Source organism: Crinia signifera, chromosome 8, assembly GCF_055691185.1.
Source record: "Crinia signifera chromosome 8, ASM5569118v1, whole genome shotgun sequence".
Lineage (NCBI taxonomy): Eukaryota > Metazoa > Chordata > Amphibia > Anura > Myobatrachidae > Crinia > Crinia signifera.
In genome coordinates, this window is record NC_139224.1 from 60081993 (window position 1) to 60107407 (window position 25415).

Here is a 25415-nt window from a genome sequence, read left to right on the forward strand (position 1 = left end):
GGTACTGGCGGAATTTAACCCTTCCTTTAAAATGTATAAGGGACTCGTCGATGCTAATACATTTATCAGGGATGTATAGCTCTGCAAATTTGGCACTGAAATGATCAATGACCGGCCTGACTTTGAATAGCCTGTCAAAGGTGGGATCATCTCTGGGTGGGCACTGTGCATTATCGGTGTAATGTATAAATTTATGGATTGCCTCAAAACGAGCCCGGGGCATGGCCATACGGTAAAATGGGGTGCTGTACAGAACATCTGTACTCCAATATTGCCTAATTTGTGGCTTTTTTACTATGCCCATATGAAACACCAGACCCCAAAACGTCATCATCTCTACTGCATCTACAGGGGTCCACCTAGCAAATGATGACGTGGGGTTTTGAGCAATAAACTGCTGGGCATATAAATTAGTTTGGTCCACCATTAAATTTATAAAATCATCAGAGAAAAATAATTTGAAAAAGTCAATTTCTCTGAGACCTGTGGAATCAAATTGGATTCCTGGCATGGCCAAAAACTCAGGAACCTGGGGCTCAAAATTGTCTGGTGGTGGGGTCCATACGAGATCAATTATTGGGGGGGGGGGTCTCAGCTGCTCTACGGGGGCGTCTTTGAGGGGGTCCCTCATCACCAGAGGAGGAAGAGGAGCTTAAGACGAATCCTTCAAATTCCCCGCTTGCCTCACTGGCTGTGTCAGAATCAGAAGCAAGCATGGCATATGCCTCCTCCACTGAATACATTCTTCTGGATGACTGGGATGACATTTGGGATGACATTTGGGATGACATTTTTATTTTTGTGTTACTGGTAGTGAAATGTTTCAACACGTGTATAGTGTAGGGGGGGGTACAAACTTTATTTCAACCCGGGGGGTATGTAGTGTGTAGTGTGTATGTAGTGCAGAAAAAAAAAATACTTTATACAAAAAAAAAAAAATTGAAGGGGTTAAAAAATAAATAAATTGATGGGGTTAAAAAAACAAAAAAAAAGGTCCTGCGCCAAAAATTGAGCACAGATGTTGGTCAGTAACGTCCGTCACTGAACAGCGCTCAAAGGCAACAGGAATTTGATCAAAAAAAAAAAATAAATAGATCAACCCTGTGCCGAAAAAGCTGATCAGTTAAGTACGTCACTGATCAGCGCACAGTGGCCACAGGACACCCACAAAATCACAATGTGTGTAAAAAAAAAATTAAAAAAAGACCACACAGCACCCACAAAAAAAAAAAAAAGGTGATCAGTGATGCGACACTGATTACCAGTGAGGGGCAGCAGGTGCACAACCTTTGGTGCAACTGGCAGCAACTGACAGGTATATATAAAAAAAAAAAACCTCTGCGCCCCCAAAAAGTTGCTGATCACCTCAGATATAGTGATCAGCACAAAAGGCGGGGGTAGCAGACACAAAATATACACTCTCTGTCACTATCTCTCTCTATCTCTCTCTATCTCTCTCTATCTCTCTCTATCTCTCACTATCTATCACTATCTATCACTATCTATCACTCTAGGACACTGCAGCAGCAGCACTGACAGTTATATGTATAAAAAAAAACCTGCACCCCCAAAAAGGGGGGGTAGCAGACACAAAATATACACTCTCTATCACTCTCTGTCACTATCTCTCTCTATCTCTCTATCTCTCACTATCTATCACTATCTATCACTCTATGACACTGCAGCAGCAGCACTGACAGTTATATATATAAAAAAAAAACCTGCACCCCCAAAAAGGGGGGGTAGCAGACACAAATCTCTCTATCTCTCACTATCTCTCACTATCTCTCACTATCTCTCACTATCTCTCACTATCTATCACTATCTATCACTCTATGACACTGCAGCAGCAGCACTGACAGTTATTTATATATAAAAAAACCCTGCACCCCCAAAAAGGGGGGGTAGCAGACACAAAATATAGCTCTCTCTGTCACTATCTCTCTATCTCTCTCTATCTCTCTCTCTATCTCTCTATCTCTCTATCACACTGCAGCAGCAGCAGGAAGTCTCAGGAAGTCAGATCCAGGAAGCGTCCAGCACGCTACAAGCAGTGATCAAGTGATCAGGTAAGGTATTTGCAAGGATCAGGTAAGTATTAGCAAGGATCAAGTCAGTATCACGGCAGATAGGCACGGTGACCGCTCTGCACGCTATTCCAGACCGGAATGGCGTCTGCAGCGCAGTCACCGTTAGTTTAAATGTCGCGCCTTGGCTGTGATTGGTCCGTGGGTCCCACGGACCAATCACAGCCTTGGGGGCAGGTGGGGTGAGGGTGGGGTGAGGTGTCATCGTCACCGATGACCCCCTCATGCCCCCTGACGCCCGGCGGTGATTGACACCTGTGTTACCGAGCGTCTGATTCGCTGGTAACACAGGAAACCGCTGTGAATGGCTGTTCACACTGAACAGCCAATCACAGCGATCGCCGATGGGGGGGCGGCATCGCAGCCCCCCCTGGGCACGCAGGGACATGTCTGCTGTCAGGGACAGCAGACATCGTCCCTCTGTCACTGCGTCTCGAGACGCAGTGACAGTTTAAAGTCATGACGTATATATACGTCATGTGTCGGGAAGTACTTCCCGGCCATGACGTATATATACGTCAAATGTCGTGAAGGGGTTAAAGAATATATGAAAAATATTTTTAAGACTTTACAGATCATAAGTAAAGCATTTCATAAAAATATTTGTAAATCTAGCACTAGAACTACAGTAGCACTGGCATTAATAGGCTCTTAGTGCAAGGACACTATACCCCTGGCAGACAGCCACTACTGCTGGCAATAGCCGTGTCCTTGCCGGTGGGCTCCTTTTTTAAAGCGTGAAAAGGCCCTAATGATTTTGTTAAAGGAAAATGATGCTTACCTGTCATCTTCATATTCAGTGATAGGACACTGAGCACATTTGTACCTCCATTCTACATGTCACTTTGGATTGGCAGCCTCAAGCCATGGAAGAAGGGTGAGCAACCACACCAGGTGATGTGGCAGAGGCAGGGTGCAGTATGACTGATGTTGAAGTTGTATTCTATGCACCACAGCAGCAGTTACTCGCACCTCGGGGGGAAATGTAATGGAGTGCAAGAAGCTGGAGGTGCAGGAGTTTATAAGAGAATAGCAATGTTTTTAAAGCTGGTTTTGCCTTGTAAATGCTTGCCACTTTAAAAATACAGCCATTGACTTCTTTTGGGTCTGTGGGGGACCATCAAATGCAGATCAAAAGCAAGGACCGCAAAGTACAAAAAGGAGCATATACTTGAACCCTTTGTGTAAAATTAGGAGCTTCTGTTTGAAATTTAAGCCACAAATTTAAAAGGGCTGATTGTGTTAGAAAATTACAGCAAGTACAACCATTGTCCTTTTAAATTTCAGATTTAAACAAGACAGGAAAGGCTGGAGTTTAGAACTAGGTGCTTACTACGGTAAATAAACTCCTTAGGGGTAATTCTAATGGTTTGGGTTATTTTTGGTTATTTTTTTACCCTGCATCCAACAGAGTGATTCAATTGTTGTCCCAGTCGGGTGTGCAGACAATGGGTGGACATTATTATAATGGCCCTAATTGTAGTTGATTCGGATGGATGCGTATTTCGGACAGGAACCGAGTGTTCTTAGCCCCGCCTACCGTACGGATCGCTCACACCGCCCAAATGCGATAAGACGCCAAGGGTACGGCCTGCGAGTGGATGTTTCATGTGAACACCTCCTCAATCTGTGGGAACCTCCCCCATCCTCCGATGGTCGCCAACCATCGAATGATTGACCGAGTGGTCAGGCAGCACCGAGTGCTACAGAGCACTCGGACACTTTTCCGTATGAAAGCAGGGATATGGGAGGGCAGCTGACATCTGGCTATGTCAGTTGTCCACCCCCCACACGTGCTTCACGGCCGCATTACCATGCGTACGCCCAGCATTTTCATGGGAACGCCCATGAAACGTGGGGCATACGCATATGGTAATGAGGCCAAATAGCCCTTCACGCCCTCTCCACCCCCTGCTCGGGTGGTTCCGTACGATCATTTTCTGCTACGTGTTCGGATGTACGAGGCGTTCGCACATGCACAGTTACGCCTCTGCACATGCTCAAATACCAAACATCGCCCACGCGACCGCACACTGAGCCGCCCGACTCAATCAGAATAAGGGCCTATGTGCGGAAAGTTTTCCAATAATTTTTCCTGTCTTTCCTGTCCACATTTTCACTCATTTTTTTTCTTGTCGTTTTGGGTTTAGCAAAGTAACTATACCCTGTCCTATACTCCTGCACCTTCAAGGCAGGGCTTGACCCCGAAACGTTGGTTACTTGCTGCACCCTTGTTATGCCTGTATAAAAAAAGAAAAACTTCTCTATATTCTCTGAGTGCCGCCATCTTTTCTGGGATCATTACTTTTGTATTGGAGGGCACCTCCAGCATTTTTTTTGTATTGTAGATAGATCTATAGGTGTATGCACTGTATGTGTGTGATATAATGTCACAGAATTCAGGACACAGACGAAGGGCAAGGTTTCAGGTGAAAGAGTATGTTTTAATGGCAGCAGACACTGCACTTCAACATATACACACAAAAGCCCTGGACATAGTGATAAGACATACAGGAGAAAACAAATGATCCAGCTCCCAAGTGCTACTGTCAGTCTGCTGTAATATCATGCAACCACAGTCTGCAATATTTGCGGCAAAATCCTCAAACACCCGTTTCTATGGGGATGCGAAGCTGCGAAGTGTATCAACAACGGGCAGCAGCGCTTCGCATCCCTGGGCTATCGCCATTCTGTGATACATTCAGGTGATAGGATTGCATTTTACAATGCGATCCTGGGTGGTAATATTCCGCCCAGATTGGGTTGTAATTGCGATCAATGATAAATGGGCCCTTTAAACTCTTTCTGTCTTCTAGTGCTGTCTTGCAGCTGGGGCTGTGCAACCCTGAAAACATAATCTTCCAAACCTTTAAAAATACTGCACAGAATTTTTCAAAAGGGGCCCATACACCTGCCGTGTATCAGGGCAATTCTCCGATCCCCTGACCATCATGCCTGAGGCGAGAGGCGGGTCACTGAATTGGAACTTTTTAAAATGCTAAATATCCACGATCCCCCTAAGGATTGCCAACCAGCACATCCAGAACCAGCGGGTTGGGGGATCGGAGGATCATCAGTGCAGTTGTATCGGGCCCCATTCAGTCTCCCTTAAAAGGAGTTCATCCCACAGGATTGTGGGTAAAAATTACAGAGCTGCTGGGAGCCTGTGTCATGCTGGTGTGTGTGTGCGCCTGCCTGCCCAAATGGAGTTTCGCCAGATGCAACCTAGTGCACCATAGAGGGTTAGGAGTAGTCATACATACATACATACATACATACATACATACATACCAAAGAAACCATTATAAAGCTTGTCAAGAAGTGGCCAAACATGTAATAAATGAGTATAATTACTGACCTACACGGTCACTTGTCTGCATCATGTGACCACATTAATCATTGTTGCTTATATAAATCTGTACCAATAGTATCAGTAAGTGTACTGACACTGCAGCATTGTGACATTTATAGTAACTTTCATATACAGCCATATAATCTGATTTAATGCTTTAATGCATATTTTTCTTGCAGGTACAGTACCTGGGAACCAGAAGAACACATTCTGGATCCACGACTTGTATTGGCATATGAAGAAAAGTAAGATATATACTGTTCACCTTTTTTTTATTATTCGTGTTTGTCATGCAGTGTTTTATAAAAGAGGAGCTTCTAGATGCCCCATTTCTCTTAGCTTTTGTTATTAATATATTATTTACAAATGCAACGGAATATGCTGCGCTATATAAGAAACTGTTAATAAGTAAATAAGTAGTATAAAAAACATTATATATGTGCTTGCACTAATTTTTGTGATTGCCTACATCCTGTGATGGGTACTCATGGAAATTTGCCACAAAACGTCCTGTTATACTGTACATTGCTTCTCATTGTCTGTACTGCTTCTATGTGCTTACAGTAACTCATGCTTCTATTTTGCAGTATCGTACACAGTGTTGTTGTTTTGAGGGTGGGGGGAAATATATATATATATATATATATATATATATATATATATATATATATATATATATATATATATATATATATATATATATATATATATATATATAAACATTGCATTTTAGATATGCTTCAAACATACACTATTGTTGTTGTTCTTATTTATCTGGCAGTATTGTTGTATTCTCCCATACATCATGTCCCTTCTGCACTGTAATTTACATGTTGGACATATACATTGGAGTGTGAATATGGAATTACAGTACTGCATTCTATATGTAAATATTGGCCATGTAGGAGATCTGTGGCATTGGAAAAACTAATACTAATTCATATATTAATAACATAATAATATGCTTGAATGTTTCCAGGATGATGCTGGTCCTGCAGAGCAACTAACTTATTTACAGGGGCCTTGGACTAAATAACCTGTCCTGCTTTAGTCCATGTTGGTGTTTGTGTGCATGCACATCTTCACACAAGTCATCTGAGACCATGTACACTGGGTTAAGGAAGTGAGAGTATGACCAGTCTTTTACTCACCTCTTAGATTTCTATTTAATCTGGATCTCTTCATTACACGCCGCACAATTATAGTATCATACTGGGTGTTGCTCCGTTCTGGCACAATTTCCAGCATATAGTATAAATGGAACATATGCTGTATGATAGACTGAACGAGTTCACAAGCTATAGGGAATTTGGCAAGTACAATTACGTTAAGCATTCTGCTGAATAGGCTCATCACCAACTAGATAGCGTTCCTGCCCATTGATACTGGTTTACTGACCATAAAGTTCATTACTGTGAGTTAACCATTTTAGTCTTGGATAACCTACAGTGCCATGATAGTTTGCTTAGGAATGAAGACATACAGTATATTGTAAATAAATGCCTGCTAAATATTTAACAAGAGAATATCTGTCTCCTGTAGTTCAGTGGCCAGTTTAGTGTTTCAGTAGAAAGGAATAAGGAGGAGATATGTGTGTTTCATGGTTTAGTACCTGCCACCATCGATATTACTTCTAAAAATCTGTATAAATACTTGATATGGCTGAAATGAAACCTATTTTAATCTCTAAAATTAGTGTGTATACCGTTATGATCGATGTACAGTATGCCCAGGATGAGAACATATTTATGGGTTGTATCTGTCCCCTTTCTGTAATGTTACCATCTGGATGCGTGCCTGTTTTTGACAGGCTATCCTTACACCAGTGGTTCTCAAACTGTAAGTCCTGACCCAAAAATGGGTCCCGACCTTCTCAGCATGGGGTCGCGACTCCACATTACTGACCATCAGGCTGATGACTTTTCATCTGTCAGTGATTTAAGGAGTCTGACAAATCGGTTGAATTGTCTATTTTAGACTCCTCCCATAATTTGTGCCTCCACAATGCTGCCTTGCATGTGCTATCTGCTGACTACACATGTGATGTGATGACCTTCTGCAGTCACTTGCTGGGTTCCTGTAATTATTTTTATCGTCTGATGGGGTCCCAGAGCAAAATTTGCACATGACATGTTGCTTTAGGATGGTAGATGGCAAGTGTGTGGTATAGTCCACCTTGGGTGTTTTAGATCACTTTTACTACATAACATTGGGTATACATGTACGTATATATAAGAAAATTTATATCTGTTCTCTGTAGCAGCAGTTATCTAATCCTTGTTTGTACTTTACCAAAGTAAAACTTAATTTGTAAGATATATTGTGAATTAGAAATGAGCAAAAAGGGCTTCAATTCGATTTATTAACAAGAAAACAATTTCTAGGCATATTTGTTAGTGTTATTTTGCTATAAGCATTGCTTTCCTATAGAAACATTTGGAAGTTATTACCTGTAGTCTGTTATCATTGTAGAGGGGTTTTGCTGATTGAAATCTACTCAGTCAGAAGGTTCAAAGCTGCTTTTACAATGCAGAAAAGCTATTCAATGTTTTGCACTTTTAAGGCCGATCTGGTTGAAGTAAATTACAGTATTAAGCTTTCCCACCACAGCACTAACTATGTGGAGTTTGTATATTCTCCCTGTGCTTGCTGCAGGTACTGCAGGCATTTTCTTCCCACAATCCTGAAATAACTAGTAGGTTAATTGGCTCCCAACAAAAAAATAGCTTTAAGGTGCCCACACACGGTGCGATTCTCACATGTGATTTGAACGTCTAGTTTAAGTCGCATTGTGTTTATTTTGCCATGTGATGCGCACTCTGTGTAGGGAATCCCATGCAATATGTACTTTACATATTTAAATGACCTATTGTAGTCTAGTCCAAATCTTATGTAGTCAAATCTCAAGTAGCTCAAATAGCAATGTATAAAGTCCAAATTGCGCAGCACACATTGTATAGCACAAATCTCAGTGTGTGTGTGTGCACCATTTCAGTGTGTAAGTGAGTGCATGTACAGTACATGTGTGTACAGGAGACTAGATGGGCAAAGTGGTAAATTGACAACACAGTCTGTGTTTTAGTACTACTCAGAACAAAGGTAGAGAATATGTTTGTTTTAGTTGCATATTATGGCTTTGTCAATTACATTGTAAACGACTGGCATTCCCTTAAATTCTAGTGTATAGCTATAATAAACATACAGTTAATGCCAGTCTACTGGGTGATCAGACATAGAAACATGAGTCGCTGCATATAACATGCTATCTTTATTTGTTGTTCTTACAGGGAGGAAAAAGAAAAAGCTTCTGGTTGCAGAAAACGAGGTCCAAAACCTAAACGCCTTCTGTTCCAGGTATGTTGTGACGTTTTTATCGCAAAATCTGGTTATTTCTATTTAAGCATATGGTGAGCTTAGGAAATGGCAACCCAACATTCTATGTTGTATATTCCTCTTGTCTCCAGAGGTTGTATGGTATGGACCTACGCAGCGCACACAAATCTAAAGAGCGAAAGCTCTGCTTTTCGCTGTCTCGGAGATTCAGTGGTGGGCTCGGCACTAAATCAGCAGCAACCTCTTCAGTGCCAGAGAAAGCAAAGTCACTGCAGTTCCCACTCAGCAAGCAGCGCAAAGGGCGAAAGTTTCTGTGCCTCTCCCGCAAGAAGTTTCTGCGGGTGCCAACCTTCGAGCCACTGAGCCGAAGGTCAGAGTTCTTTGCCAAGGAGGATGAAAAGGAAGAAGCACAACCCATCCCTGAGTGGCAAGAGGAAAAACCTGCTGAAGAAGAGAAGCATGAAAGCAAAACTACTGATGCAGTTGATATTGAAGGTGGGATATTTCAGCTTGCAAGCTCCTGTGAAACTTTATTTTTTATTTTTTTATTTTATTGAGACATCACCTATAAAAAATACATTGAGCATATGGTTTCACAATACATATTCAATAGTAGATATATGGCATCCAATATGTCCAACCATCACATAGAGCAAGCAAGGATTTCATAGAAGAGAATGACATTTGACACCCACCGTTTTAGTCAGTAAATAGGGGGGTCTTGGGCTCCTGTGACATTTTACGTATTGTTTTTTTTTTTAACAAATTCTCACAGTAATTGTTCCATATTTGGGTTCATTTACTAAGAGAGGAGTTCTATATCAGGTGGGATGTCGCTATGGGCAACCAATCAGATACTATCTATAAACTTGAAGGTGTTAAAAAAAGAGTTGATTCTGATTGGTTGCCTATAGCAACATTCCACCTGATTATGGAACTCCTGTTTTGTTGAATTTGATGCAAATAACTGGGATAGTATTAACCACTTCATGGAATAGTTTTAAAACCTCATGGGCAATATGTACTGTAATAGTCTGCTAGGTGCAGGCTTTCCATGAATTTCTGTGAGTCTGCCCATATTTTTAAAGCGCCCTATTGATAACTTAAAACCAACCTGGTTTTCTTTGTGAAAGATTGCCACTTTAAATATACGGTAGAAATTCTGAAATAGTCTGCATCTGCAGGCTATTACATATTGCTGCTCTATGTCGCACATCTGAAATACAACAAATGGGAGGTTTAAAAAACGTAATCCTTCCTACCACAACTGTCCATGACTGTCAGTGGTTACAGAATCAGGACACTGCCCCTGTTACGTGTATCCTGGCCTTAACGAATACATTGTAACCACATAAGTGGACAGGTCACTTCCTCAAGATACTGCTCATGTCCGTTCCTGCATATGTGAATATTTTGATGATTTCATTGGCTAATAAACAGGTTGCAAATCGATGAGTAGACAATAGCGATTATCAAAATAAGATGGTCACTTTAAGTCATTAATCTCACCATAATAAAAATAGGGGGAATCAGAGTCCTCCTGTCATGTTTTAAAAAGAAAAGGCATGTTTATTTCTGCTGTATATTGCAAAAAAACTTCATTATTTTTTTTTTATTATTATTACTTTCATGTGTTACATTAAAGAGTGAGATTCTGATATAGTGGATTTGGCATTCTTTAGTTTTTTTTTTCCCTGGCTAATTGCCATAAAATAAAATAAAAGGTTCTTTATAAAACTCAAACATATGTTTGTGTAGCTTAAGAATTGTAATGTTTATTTCCATGGAATATCACGGAACCATATAAATCAGTCTAGAAAGAAAAGTGCAAATCACTGACAGATGGGTTATATATTCTAAATGAGTAAGAGATTCTTGACATGTTCAAAGAAGCGATGAAGAATACAATCTGCAGCATGTGGTGACCTCCAGTGCAGAATATTCCAAGCTTCTCCCTCTTGTTTTTCTTTTACGTCACTTGTGGGCCACTTGTCCTAAGTTAGGGGTAGCCAACTCCAGTCCTCGAGAGCTACCAACAGACCACGTTTTCCAGTGGAGCTAAATACTTCACTCGTGATTTCCGTGAGGAGACCTGGAAAACATGCACTGTTGGTAGCTCTCGAGGAGTGGAGTTGTCTACCCCTGTCCTAAGTTTTTGGAATAAAAATGCTTGGCCTTCCCTCGCCACCCCCCCCCCCCCTCCGACTGCTCTCCCATTTCTAACTGTTGGTTATATCTTCTTGATGTCTCACAGCTTTCTTGAACTTAACATGTCTAAAAATGAACTAATTTTCCCCTCCCCACCTCATTCTTCCTGTAACCAATGCTATAATTCTTTCCATTCCCTGAACATTCATGCTATTTTTATTTTCTTGTATGATAATACCATATTGTCAAATTCTGTGTCTTGATTGGAAGCAAAACTAAATTTCCGCCAATGACAATAATACCCCTTTTACACCAACGAAAAACCCAGGTCGGACCCAGGTCAGTGTTGGTGTAAATGGGACCAACCCAGGTCCATTGACACTGGTCTCCTACCCAGGTCCTGACCAGGGTTGAACACTGGTCGGACCTGGGTCGTGAGCGGTGTAAATGGTCCCAACCCAGGTCAGGACATCTGGGTAGTGCTGAAAGGATACCAGAAGTATGGGACGCCTTTCCGTAAGTCAGTACCATGCATTCCACAGTGCATTGCAGCAGCAGAAGACAGCAACCCGTGCGGACAGTGCACACAGGCTGCTACCTGGCACTACACAGTTGGACCTGCCACAACCCTATCTGGCACTAGGATGCAGCGCTGTCAGGCAGTAGTGGGACCAAGAGCTTAAAGGAGGAGGGTGCGTGATGTGCCTCCCACTCCAGTGACTCCATTTTTTAAGGGATATATACTCTACCTACAGAAATCATTTATGTTTGTTTTAGGGGGACTGGGGGGAGGGGTATGGATTGTATGGTCGACCTAAAGATTGTCGACAGTCATAAGGTCGACATACTGCAAGGTCGACATTTGTCTAGGTCGACATGGGATAAGATCGACAGGTCATCAGGTCGACACAAGCATTAGGTCGACATGGTCTAGGTCAGTGGTCTCCAACCTTTTTTGGGTCGGGAGCTACTCGCGACAAAATAAACCGCCCGAAGAGCTACTAAAGTAAAAAAAAATTAAAAATCTGCATAATATCCCAAAAAATGCCCTTTACACATAACGCCACAAACTGTAATGCCCCAGACACATTATGCCACACAATGCAATGCCCCAAAACATACCTCCCAACACTGGAGGCAGAGGAGAAGTCATCTGCGCGTGCCGTAGGCACGCGCCAAAAATTAGAAGGTTCAGCTACTACCGTGGAACTCCTGCGAGGCTACATCCCCCATTTTTTCCACTATGGGGGCATAGTCAGCTCTCTAAGAGCTGTAGCCACATGGGGTGCGGCCATGGAAAATGGGGGTGTGATACACATATGCCCTCAATAGTGCAGTGCCAGATACACATGACCACAATAGTGCAGTCCGTGATACCCATTATAAATATGCCCCGCACCGTGATGCTCCATTATACAAATGCCCCACACCGTGATGCTCCATTATGCATATGCCACACACACACAATGCCCATTATACAAATGCCCCACACCGTGATGCACCATTATACATATGCCCCACACCGTGATGCACCATTATACATATGCCACACCGTGATACTCCATTATACATATGCCACACACCGTGATGCTCCATTATACATATGCCACACCGTGATACTCCATTATACATATGCCCCACACCGTGATGCTTGTCATGATCCCCCTTTGGGCACCCCCACCTGGATCATGAGGGGGTAGGCACCCCAAGATTCCTAAATATAGCCCAGAGACCCAGACACTCTCTTACCTGAATTAACAACATTTTTCCAATACAATTCCCTGCCTGCCATCTCATGGGAGCCGTGCCTCTCACACTAATAGAGCCTTCCACAGGACTGTGTGTTCTATAGTACTAGGACCGGACTTTATTACATACCAGATGCCTGCCTGCGATGGGTAATAGTACCGCGTGTTTATAAGTATTGCGCCCATCAGGGCATATACTCCTGAGCCTGATATGTCTCTATCACAGTAATGTATGGTTTATTGCATGTGTGTAATATCTTGTTGGCTAATGCGGACAGCCGACACCCCCCTATCTCATCCCCCTCACAGGAAGCATCAGCAAGCTGAATAGGCTGAGACTTCACAACCAACAACAGGGTCTGTTTTGACTTCACACCTGGGCCGCCCCCTTATCAGCAATGGTTCCTGGCCTTTTGTTCTCCCCGGGGACTTGTTATAGACTGGCCGGCACCAGACCAGCAGGGGGCCAGAGAGTCCCAGAGAACAGCAAGTTGGCAGGGCTACAGCAGCAGCCAATCCCTACACAGGACTCAGGGGCATTTACATCTCAGGCTTCAAGCAACAACCAATCCGGTCGCAGAACTCAAGGATAAAATGGGCTGAAACAACAGCTCTGGGTTCCACTTTCTGCATCCATCCAGGATCCCTGACCCGGCGAGGCAGGATCCCAGGGGAGGAACTGAGTCCCCTCCAGACCCCACCAGGCCATCAGCAGTGGGCAGTCGGCCCTGGCGCAGTGGACCCCATACCACAGCCAGCGGTTTCATCCAGCGTGCCAGCACCCCGACGGCACCCACAGGCCAAGCGGCTGGGATTCATCACCTGCAGGACCAGCAGTGGGCAGTCGGCCCTGGCGCAGTGGACCCCATACCACAGCCAGCGGTTGCATCCAGCGTGCCAGCACCCTGACGGCACCCACAGGCCAAGCGGCCGGGATTCATCACCTACAGGACCGGCAGCGGGCATCGGCCCTGGCTCAGTGGAGTCCGTACCTCCGCTGGGGTTCTGCATTTCCCCCTCACCAAGGCTACACCAGCCTCAGCTCAGAGACTGCCCAAGGTGACTATTGACTGTGGAAGGGAAGGGGAGGTGTTCACTTTTGTGTGGTTCTGATATAGTTAGTGTGTGCTGTGTATATTGTAGGCTACCTGTATTGTGTAGTGTTAGTGGTGTGGTTATGGTTTTCATGTACTGTTAATATGAAATAAAGGTGCGTTTTGTACCTTGCTTTTGTGGCCTTACTGTGTGATCCGCGAACCGAGGTTCTCCCGGGACTGTGCAAATGCTGTAAACACTGCCTTTCTCAAGGCGGATACGAGCGATAGGCCCCCCCATGCACCCATGAGCCCGGGAGTCCTCACAATTGGTGGCAAGCAGTGGGGATCACACAGTCCTGTAGACCAGGCAGAACCAGGGGCCCGTATCGTAATACGGCCAGGTTCTGTTGGCGCAATAGCCCATAACCAGTAGTATAGAACCACACAGAGGTGAGCTCTTGTAACCCTAGCAGGGATGCCGGGGAGGAGAAAAAGGATAATTTGTGAGGGCATTAAGCGAGGGAAGAATTCCGCTTAAGTGCCGGCTTGTCCAGGGGACAATCCCTGCAAGCGAGGGAACGGCGGAGTGTGCCGTGGCCCAGAAACGGAAGCTGACGTAAGGGGGTCCAGCAAGTGACGCTGACCAAGCTCTACGAGTGCAGCCCGTGTGGAGAATGGCTCCAGGAAAAGGACAGAGACGTCCAAAGAGAGGCAAGAGGTGCCCACAGTCACCCAGAGCAGTGAGGCTCATAGATGAGGAATCGTCATGGAGTCTTCTGGCTGAGGAATGGGACTGGAGAAGCCCATCCACGCTGATGCAGCCCCTCTGGGAGGATTGGGAAGCAGCATATCGGTGGATTAATGTATGGACAGGTGCTACTACAGAGGAGAAAGCAGCTTACCTGACCGATGAATTTAAGCAGTATGTATCTGAGGCTGCTGCAGGAAACCTGCTGCATACGGTGGCGTGGAAGGCTTTTGTCACAGAAGTAAGTAGCGCCACGCATCAGCTAATGCACAGAAGCCGGGTCGCTGAGGCCAGCGTGCCAGCACCGGGTAATGTGGGTCCTGGGAAGGAGCCCGCAAAGAGAACTCAAAGGGAGGAGGAGTTGATGGTGCCACCGGGGTGGATGACCGAGGGGTCCACTACCGAGATCCCAGGGGAGGAGGCAGAGGAACTGTGGCCTGCAGAATCTGGAGCTCCATTAGCGAGAATGAGTCTGGAGGACCTAACTGACGAATGGAGGCTACGATGCAGCACACCCCCTGAAGGCCGCTCACACTGCACTCTCATCCGATGGGTGTACGAGCAACAAGAGGACCCGCTACATGCATTCAGCGTGTATAGGAACTATGTCCTGTGTCCAGGAGTACTGAGAAGTGTCCAGGAGCAGTTGCAGTGTCTCCTGCACTGTTATGATAATGCAGAGAGGGTCGCCCTGGCACAGGGACAGCTGAATTCGCCAGAGTGGCTGGACCAGTGTCAGAGGGTGGAGGCAGAGGAACGTCGGCTGCTGCAGCTTATGCATCCTCAGAGAGCCACAGAACTAGATCCCCCACTGACACAGGGAGAAATCACAGAACTGTTCCCATTCAGTGAGTTGGGAAATGAGGAACTAGCTGTGGAGTGCCCCTGTGATATCGCACCAGGGACCCCGGACTCTAAAGGAGCCCTAACATCATGGACTGTGATTGTGGCAGATGGATATCGGGGAGGGGATATTTATTCCCCCTGCATTGTGCCAAGTAGTGTGGCGGAGCTGGGCACTGTGGCCCCACATGGGGATGATGGACTGGTGCACACGGAGCCCGGGATAGATGGAGCAGTGCCAGTATACAGTGCAGGGGCTGCCCCAGAGACTAGCCCCAGAGCAGAGCAGATCTCGGAGGCTGGGACTGTGATGGCTGAGTCCTCGCCACAGGAGGTACAAAGCAGTGGCCAGCCACTGCTCCAAGCAGCTAGCCAAAGGATGGGGGTGCACCCAAAAATGGCACCCCAGGAAGAATGGCAGTACATCTTCCCTTTTGCAGACGTGGGAGATGGAGACTTTGAAACTAGTGGCCAGGGGGTCTACAATGATTGTGCCCCAGCAGAGGGGGCAGTACTTCTCCCCTACATGACCACCAGCGGCCCAGCGAATGAGGGCATCTTGCCCCAGGAGCCCCAGCATATTCAGCAGGGGGAGATGGAAGGAAGTGTGTCTGGGGTGCGCTCTGCCACTCTACCACCCCAGGAGGATTATCCAGGACTGTTCCCACTTAGCCATCAGAGCCAGGAGGATCTGGAGTCAAAAGGCAGGTATGTGACCGGGGTGCCAGAGCAGGGAGTAGAGGCTGGGGTGCAGCGCTTCTGTGAATCCCCTGCAAGAGTGACTGACTGTAATTATGTGCCCGGGGAGCCGCTGCAGCAAACAGGCAGCCAAGCAAGCAAACATGGAGGGGATGGTCAGAGGCATAGCTCAGCACCCCCCTGCGCCTCAGAGGAAGACACCTCACCACCCAGCATGGCACGAGCAAGAGAATGTGAGTTTGCACCTGGGGCTGTAAGGGAGATGCCAGCAGTGCTGCCGTACAATGCCACCCCACCAGTCCCTCTCATCGCCAGGCTGGGGAAGCAGTGCACCCTGGGGAAGATGGAAGTTTGCCCAGGGGAGGCCCAGCAGTTATTGTTCAAAGGGCTGGGGGAGGTGTTCGACCCAAAGGGGGGGATTGTGGGAAAATCAGGGGGAGACTTGCGGATACCCCCTGCTTCTCTGCAGCCATTGTGTGAAGGAGAATCCTCAGGACCGCTGCCTACTGCTGAGGGCAGGTGGGGGCAGAGTGTGCTGAGGCCCTGCAAGGTGGATGAACAGACATGGATGGAAGGTTGCCCAGGGGAGGCCCAGCAGCTTCAGGGGCTGGGGGAGGTTTCAGGCCCAAGTGGGGTGACTGTGAAGGCTTTTGAAGTTTTGGGAGAAGCATCGTTGTTACCCACTGCTCCCCTGCAGCCAACGTCGGCGCTGTTGTCAAGAGCAGAATCCGCAGCCAGGTTTCCGGATTGTAGCCTGTGTACACCGATCGGGCCCCTCCCAGTTGCGCCAGAGGCGGAGGGAGGAGGGCCAACCAAAAAGGCAGGAGAGAAGGAAAGATTTCCACATGACAGGGGCAAACCCTGTAACTGGGGTACTGGAATGCGGGTTACACATGGTGAACTGCTGACCTCGGACCCCCCTCATCCAGAGCAGGAGGAGCGGAATCACGCCTCCAGGAGATCACTGGGCCCGGTCATCCTGACTGGCTCCGATCTGGGAGCCAGCCCCTCGGACCGGATTTAGGAAGGGGGAGGTATGTCATGATCCCCCTTTGGGCACCCCCACCTGGATCATGAGGGGGTAGGCACCCCAAGATTCCTAAATATAGCCCAGAGACCCAGACACTCTCTTACCTGAATTAACAACATTTTTCCAATACAATTCCCTGCCTGCCATCTCATGGGAGCCGTGCCTCTCACACTAATAGAGCCTTCCACAGGACTGTGTGTTCTATAGTACTAGGACCGGACTTTATTACATACCAGATGCCTGCCTGCGATGGGTAATAGTACCGCGTGTTTATAAGTATTGCGCCCATCAGGGCATATACTCCTGAGCCTGATATGTCTCTATCACAGTAATGTATGGTTTATTGCATGTGTGTAATATCTTGTTGGCTAATGCGGACAGCCGACACCCCCCTATCTCATCCCCCTCACAGGAAGCATCAGCAAGCTGAATAGGCTGAGACTTCACAACCAACAACAGGGTCTGTTTTGACTTCACACCTGGGCCGCCCCCTTATCAGCAATGGTTCCTGGCCTTTTGTTCTCCCCGGGGACTTGTTATAGACTGGCCGGCACCAGACCAGCAGGGGGCCAGAGAGTCCCAGAGAACAGCAAGTTGGCAGGGCTACAGCAGCAGCCAATCCCTACACAGGACTCAGGGGCATTTACATCTCAGGCTTCAAGCAACAACCAATCCGGTCGCAGAACTCAAGGATAAAATGGGCTGAAACAACAGCTCTGGGTTCCACTTTCTGCATCCATCCAGGATCCCTGACCCGGCGAGGCAGGATCCCAGGGGAGGAACTGAGTCCCCTCCAGACCCCACCAGACCATCAGCAGTGGGCAGTCGGCCCTGGCGCAGTGGACCCCATACCACAGCCAGCGGTTTCATCCAGCGTGCCAGCACCCCGACGGCACCCACAGGCCAAGCGGCTGGGATTCATCACCTGCAGGACCAGCAGTGGGCAGTCGGCCCTGGCGCAGTGGACCCCATACCACAGCCAGCGGTTGCATCCAGCGTGCCAGCACCCTGACGGCACCCACAGGCCAAGCGGCCGGGATTCATCACCTACAGGACCGGCAGCGGGCATCGGCCCTGGCTCAGTGGAGTCCGTACCTCCGCTGGGGTTCTGCATTTCCCCCTCACCAAGGCTACACCAGCCTCAGCTCAGAGACTGCCCAAGGTGACTATTGACTGTGGAAGGGAAGGGGAGGTGTTCACTTTTGTGTGGTTCTGATATAGTTAGTGTGTGCTGTGTATATTGTAGGCTACCTGTATTGTGTAGTGTTAGTGGTGTGGTTATGGTTTTCATGTACTGTTAATATGAAATAAAGGTGCGTTTTGTACCTTGCTTTTGTGGCCTTACTGTGTGATCCGCGAACCGAGGTTCTCCCGGGACTGTGCAAATGCTGTAAACACTGCCTTTCTCAAGGCGGATACGAGCGATAGGCCCCCCCATGCACCCATGAGCCCGGGAGTCCTCACAATGCTCCATTATACATATGCCACACACCGTGATGCTCCATTATGCATATGCCACACCGTGATGCTCCATTATACATATGCCACACACACACGATGCCCATTATACAAATGCCCCACACCGTGATGCACCATTATACATATGCCCCACACCGTGATGCACCATTATACATATGCCACACCGTGATACTCCATTATACATATGCCCCACACCGTGATGCACCATTATACATATGCCACACCGTGATACTCCATTATACATATGCCACACACCGTGATGCACCATTATACATATGCCACACCGTGATACTCCATTATACATATGCCCCACACCTTGATGCTCATTAAACTTGTGCCACACAAATGATGCCCATTACACATATTGCACACAATGTCCCACAGTAAGGCTAATAAAAAAATGTAAATTACCTGGGGTTCATTTTTGTTGCCAGGGGTTAATGCTCATTGATAAGGGGGTCACTGCTTGCCCCCTCCACTATGCCCGTCTTCAAATGGGCATAGTGGGCAGTTTCACTACAATAAATAAATTAGTCATTGCTGCTGCTGCCGCGTTCGGAGCTCAGCTCAGCTCCATCATCTGGCTGGCTTATGGAGTCCCCCACACCATGCCTGAAGTCATATTTGCAGATCTGACAGTGAACACAGCGCTGCAGCGTTACCCGGAAGTGCCGGGAGCGCTTAGCGCGGTGCTCCCTGTCAGACGCTAGAGGTCAAATATGACTTCTAGCGCCTGCTGTCTCCTCTGGTCCCGACTCCCCGTACAAGGACTACAGCGCGGGGGGGGGGGGGAAGCTGACGGCGGCTGTAGCGGCGCGAGGTGGCGGCTATAGCGCCGCAAGCCTGCGGCAACAGCGGGCGGGCGGGCGGACCGGGCAGGCAGCAGTGGTCGAGCCACCCGTTTCGCTCAGGCGAGCTACCGGTAGCTCGCGAGCGACGGGTTGGCGACCACTGGTCTAGGTCGACAGTCAAAATGTCAACATGGGGCTTTTCACTGTTTTTTTTTTTTTTTTTACCCGAATGTCGACATGGACACAGTTTTAAGTGTCCATGCACTCGGCACACTATCTTATTCTCCCACAATGCCCCAGTGCAGTGATGGCTAACCTTGACACTCCAGCTGTTGTTGAACTACACATCCCAGCATGCCCTGCATCAGTTTTAGCATGGCCAAATAGTAAAACTGTAGCAGGGCATGCTGGGATGTGTAGTTCAATAACAGCTGGAGTGTCAAGGTTAGCCATCACTGCCCTAGTGGATATTAGGGCATGAAATACCGCCTGTCGGCTCATTAAACAGTGAAAAATCCTATGCCGACCTAATGCTTGTGTCGACCTAATGACCTGTTGACCTTGTCCCATGTGGACCTTGCAGTATGTCGACCTAGTGGTGTCGACCTAATGACTGTCGACCATCTTTAGGTCGACCAACTGACTGCTGCTGCATCACTGAATATAACTTTTTGACAAAATATTTTTCTAAATAAACCAACCAACATTTTTCAATGCTAACTTTTCATGTCTTTTAATTTTTATTTAAATCATTGAGGGAAGGTTGGCTGGCAGTTTATCAGTCCTAAAATTGACTTTTTTAATGTCATCCATAGGGAAAAGCAGGGCTGACCCAGGTTCAGTGTAAATGGTGCAGACCCAGGTCCGACCCAGGTTTAAGTGCTGTGTAAATGGGGTATGAAGCAGGGTCCGACCCTGGAAACTTCCGTGTTCAAAGACCAGGGTCCGACCAGGGATTTTGGTGTAAAAGGGGTATAAGTGACTCTAAGCTATATACACCTACCCCTTCACCATTTACATCACTGACATCTCCCTTAGCACTCCTGTCCGTCCACTGTGCTCCGCTAATGCATGCCACTTCTCCTGTAGACTGATTACCCCCACCCACCCACGCACACACACACACACACACACACACTCTTATCTCAAAGACTTTTCATGTGCTGTTCTCATTATCTACCTCTCTCTCTGACTCTCCACCTATCTACAAAAACTTCAAATGGGCTCTCAAGACTCACTTCTCTTCCAAACCCAGCCAAATCTCACCTTAACCCTCTGTTCCATGCTCACTGTTTACCCCATCTGTGTCATCCCAGTCTGCTCCTTCCCTTTTGGAATGTAAGCGCTAACAAGCAGGACCCTCTTTCCTCATATGCTTTTCCTTGTTGTCCTTAAACTATCTTTGATGGCACCAAACCTGTGGTTTTCTGCCATTCTGATACATACTCCAGTGTCGTCTGTTGCAGCTATGTGTATGTACCCTGTACTTGCCCTCTAATGTATTCAACTGCAAGTCAACTGTAACCACGTTTGGGAACCTCTGGTATACAATAATACTTTATTATTAATTTTATTTAAGATATTTATATAGTACCTACATGTTGGTTTATTGTGTCCCGTTCGCAATAACATCATAGTTTATTTTGTTTTGCTACAGATGACACAAAGTCTGCAGCTCCACCTCCATGGATTCCTGTCCTTCCTAGGCCCAGTGAGGTCACTGTTACAGACATCACCTCAAATTCTATCACGGTGACTTTCCGTGAGGCTCGGGCTGCTGAAGGCTTTTTCCGGGACCGCAGTGGCGACTGCTAGTTTCATCCTTCCTTTTCTACTGTATCATTCTTGTATTCCTCTCCCTTTCTCCCTCTGTATTGAAATTTGAAGACAGCAAGTAACTGTAACCAGAGAGTATTCCCTCTCTAACAGGCCTGTGTACACATGCAGAACATTAATCCTGTTTGAGAAAGGGTGGGATCGATCTTAGAGTATTTTATGCTGGCTCCACAAAAAATGGCACTGATTTGTCAAAATGAATAGGTATGAAGTTGTCTCTACTAGTTCTCTATGACAATCGTATATCCAAATGAGTACAATATATAGATATTGCTTCATATCGTTTGAAGCATTGTTAAGTCTGAAAGATTGGCGCAGAGGCATGGGTAGGTTGAATTTGTTCCACAGCTACTATGGGAGTATACAAAAAACCGCTTCCTATGTAGATGTACAAGATGGTGTATTTTATAGTCCGTGGATTTGCTAGAGTCCTGGGGACGATCTTGTAATTTAGAGTCAATTCTTGTAATTGCAAAGAAATTTAACAGAACATACATGCCACCAATTCTCACAGATACTAGTATGCTATGTATTTATTACATAAAGGGTAGCGAAGTTATTTAATGTCATTCAGTGGCACGGCATATTCTGCTTTAACCCTTTGAGTGCCAACATCTCTGTGAGAGATGTTCAAAATATCCGCTAAAAATGTCAGCGACTCACATTTGTTATATAAATTCAAATAAAAAATGTGGTTTAAAGAAAATTGTATTTCCTATATAAGGTAAACGTTGCAGGTCATTATGATGAATACAAAGGTTTGCTTGCCAATTTTCACTCCTATTTTGACAAATTCACTTGGCACTCAAAGGGTTAATGGTACAAGTTTTCGCTACATCATGTTATACGAAATGGGATCCCTGTATTCATACAGCATCCTGTACAGACAGTTGTTTTAACCGCACTTATACAGCTTCTTGTACTAATTCGACTAATGTATTTGCACTTCCAGCATTCTGTAATATTTGCAGATGCTTAAACAATGTTTGGTCAGTATAGTGTATAAAATCCTGACTTTTAAGGTTTATACACATTGTACAATATATATATATACATTTGTAATGGTATTCGCACGGCCACCAAAACTATCTGCTTCTGTTCTTGTGAGCTTTACCTGTATATTAGTGATGGACCACTTGCACAGTATAGCATACTAGTCCGTTATATTTCTGGATGTCACTTGCTATCCTGTAGTAATGTGATGTATTATTCATTACATTCTGCACTGCAAATACAAAATGTAAACGTGTATTTATAACTCAGACTAGATCCGTGTTTCAGATTCTCATACATATACCGGTGTGGTTATAGAAAATAGAGGAGTTTACCATAATATGCAAAGGTGGACACAGGGTAAACCTTATCTGATGTGAGTTACTGAGGTTGAGTTAAGCACTTTATACTGCACTGCATAAAATAACTATTCGAGAAGGTTAAAAACTGGTATTTTAGGGTGTTCATTAGAGGCTCCAAAGTAAAATGATGTACCACCCTAGGGTGGCAAAACAGACTTTGATGGAGTGAGGCAGCTAACTACCAACTACAGATACTATAGCAGATGCACCCTGTGCTACTATGCTAGTTTCATCTTTGGTGTTAATGATGTATTCAGTAGTACTAATGTGTGTTTAGGGTCTGATTACTAATTTAAGAGTTTGCTTTTTTTGTACTGTTGATACTCAGTTTATTATGTTCCTATGCACTATTTCGGGGAAATAAATTTATATAATGGGAAAATTTATATTTTCTGGGTTTGAGCAATGAATCAAGTTGGGGAACTTATTTTGTGCCCAACTTCATTGTTTTAAGCTTGTGGATTTATGGTCCATTTCTTACTTACCTTGAATAAGACTTGCAAGCATATCCCTTCTTGAAGCTGAACATAATATAGCACTTAAGTACTAATTAAACAATGCTAAATAAGTTCCTCTGAAACCAATTGTAACTAAATTGTTAGACATTAAAGATGTTTCATATTAAAGCGTGAACCTGCATTAACCCACAGCACTAACATTCAATCTCAAATTTCTGATTGGTAGCCGTGAGTTACTACAGGCTTGCACTTTGTTCGTAACTAACCTCTTATGTTTCTATGGTTACCTTTTTTTATAGGTATGTTTTAATTTTATTAAATAGTATCCATAAAAGATTATACAACTTATAGGAGGTAATGTTTTTTTTTTTATAGTGTTGCTGCTTTTGTAATGTTTGATTATATTAAGTCAGGGATGGGGAACCTTCGGCCCTCCAGCTGTTGTTAAACTACACATCCCAGCATGCCCTGCAACAGTTTTCGCATGGCCAAATAGCAGAAATGTAGCAGGGCATGCTGCGATGTGTAGTTCAACAACAGCTGGAGGGCCGAAGGTTCCCCATCCCTGCATTAAGTTATAGCTACTGACTGCTTTCTCCTAATAGCATTCATCTTCCCTTATTCAATCTTCGGACATCTGGGCACTTGGAAGGTTTTACATAGTGAGCTGATAGCATAGGAAAGTAAATTACATGATGGTTCATGTAGCTGGCTGCATTATTTGTTTTTCTGATATGTTCGTATGTACTGGAAGTAGGCTGTCCAAATGTAATATTTCAGTAGCTCGGCTACGGATATTGAATTAAGCCCATTCCTCAATTCTCTTAAATTTAAAGGAGCCTGCTGCTCTTTAATGAGATACAGGGGAAGCATGGTTGTATCATTATGTATATATTGCTATAAATACAAATGCTATATTAGAATAATGTTATTGTTAGCGCGTAGGACCAAAAAGCTTAAAATGCTAATTTCATGTCCTTTTACCTATACTAAGTATAATTTGTATCTGCATTGTATCTTTGAATGATATTTTGCATTATTAAGTACATGGCGAATCTGTATAAAAGAAAAAAAAGTTTAAATAATTATGAGTAATCAGAAGTGTCATAATCTGTACTGTACTGTGTATGGTGTAAGATTTTGCGACATAGTTGTTTAAACATTTTTAGTCTAGGATGTCTTTCTTTTGGCATCTTTGAGTAATTCTAATTTCTTTTCATTAGTGATTTTTTCCTGTTGACCTCCCAAGTTTTCTATTTCACACACTGTTTTTTTATTTTAATTTTAGCAAATGTAGTTCTTCCTGCCACCACTATTCACATGATTTACTCAAGGGCTCAAGCTACACATTTTAGTTTTCCTTTAAAAAGGCTCTTTTTTTTAATGTTCTAGGTGTACATGATATAATACAAGAAAGCCCTGCGATATAAATGTGCTGATACATATGCTTTTCAGATACCTTGTGACCGGTACGTTAAGAGATATTTAGGATTGATCTACTCATTAGCATAAAACAAACAAACTTATTCTATAATAGACATCCACATCACAGTGCCCACTTTATTAGGTACACCAAGGGTACCCAGTGGTTTATGCCATTATTGCTCCTAAATCTAATTTTAAATGATGGCTTGGTCTCTCTTGGTTGCAGAATGAATTTGCTCTAGCTTCACTGCCTACAAGGCTACCATTTCAGCAGACAGTGGTTTCACTGGCTGAAGTAACTGCTATCTGTACATATAAATGCATTAAAAAAGAGAGACCAGTTGAGCAATTGACGTTATTGAACTATATTTTTCTATTGTGTATCGATGAGCAACAAACAATATAGGGTACTTCTATGTTAGTTGGACACCCACTAAACTATTTGCTTAGTTTTCCGCGTCCCCTCACGGGGCTCGCCACGATTCAGGCGCGGTGGCTCGCTGCGCTCGCCACACTATATAAAATCAACTACATGCCGACATGGATCGTGGGTGCATGAGTGTAGTAACTATAGTGGGCGCCCAACTAACATATAAGTACCCAATAAATATAGTTCTGAAATGTTGAGTTCATTTATACAATGTTTTTATAAAAATATACTTTTTTTTTTTTTTTTATAATTATGCCACTGCTTTCTGACTGAAATCTATTTTTTATCTTTCAACTGTTTATTAGCCATTTTATAGTTCACAGAAGAGGACTATATTTAAATATTCCTAATTTATGCTGGCTACTCAATTCAGTTCTTCAGCTCGGCCCAATCATTGAACTACTAGGCCCCAAAGCTATCTCATTAGGCACCAGTCCATGTGTTAGAATCGCAGGAGAAATTAACCCCAAGCAGTCTCCTTCCTCATTAGCAGTATACAAAATATCTTATAGTCTTGCTTTTGGGGAATGCAGATCATTGCGTAACCTAGTTTTTCATACTGCTGGCTAGAATCTTTTTAAGTGTTCAGAGTGAGGCACCACATTCTATACTAGTT

At 44.8% G+C, this 25415-nt stretch overlaps 1 protein-coding gene across 1 annotated transcript in view; it reads left to right on the forward strand.

The window, feature by feature from the left end:
* Window positions 1–23290, forward strand: part of CBX7 (chromobox 7) — a 37122-nt gene extending 13832 nt beyond the window's left edge. Inside the window, exons 3-6 of the mRNA XM_083156520.1 lie at window positions 5619–5684; window positions 8727–8793; window positions 8904–9267; window positions 20953–23290. Coding sequence (XP_083012646.1) covers window positions 5619–5684; window positions 8727–8793; window positions 8904–9267; window positions 20953–21110 — 655 coding nt within the window. The 3' untranslated portion in view covers window positions 21111–23290. The remainder of the gene's footprint in view (window positions 1–5618; window positions 5685–8726; window positions 8794–8903; window positions 9268–20952) is intronic.
* The last annotated feature ends 2125 nt before the right edge of the window (window positions 23291–25415 follow it).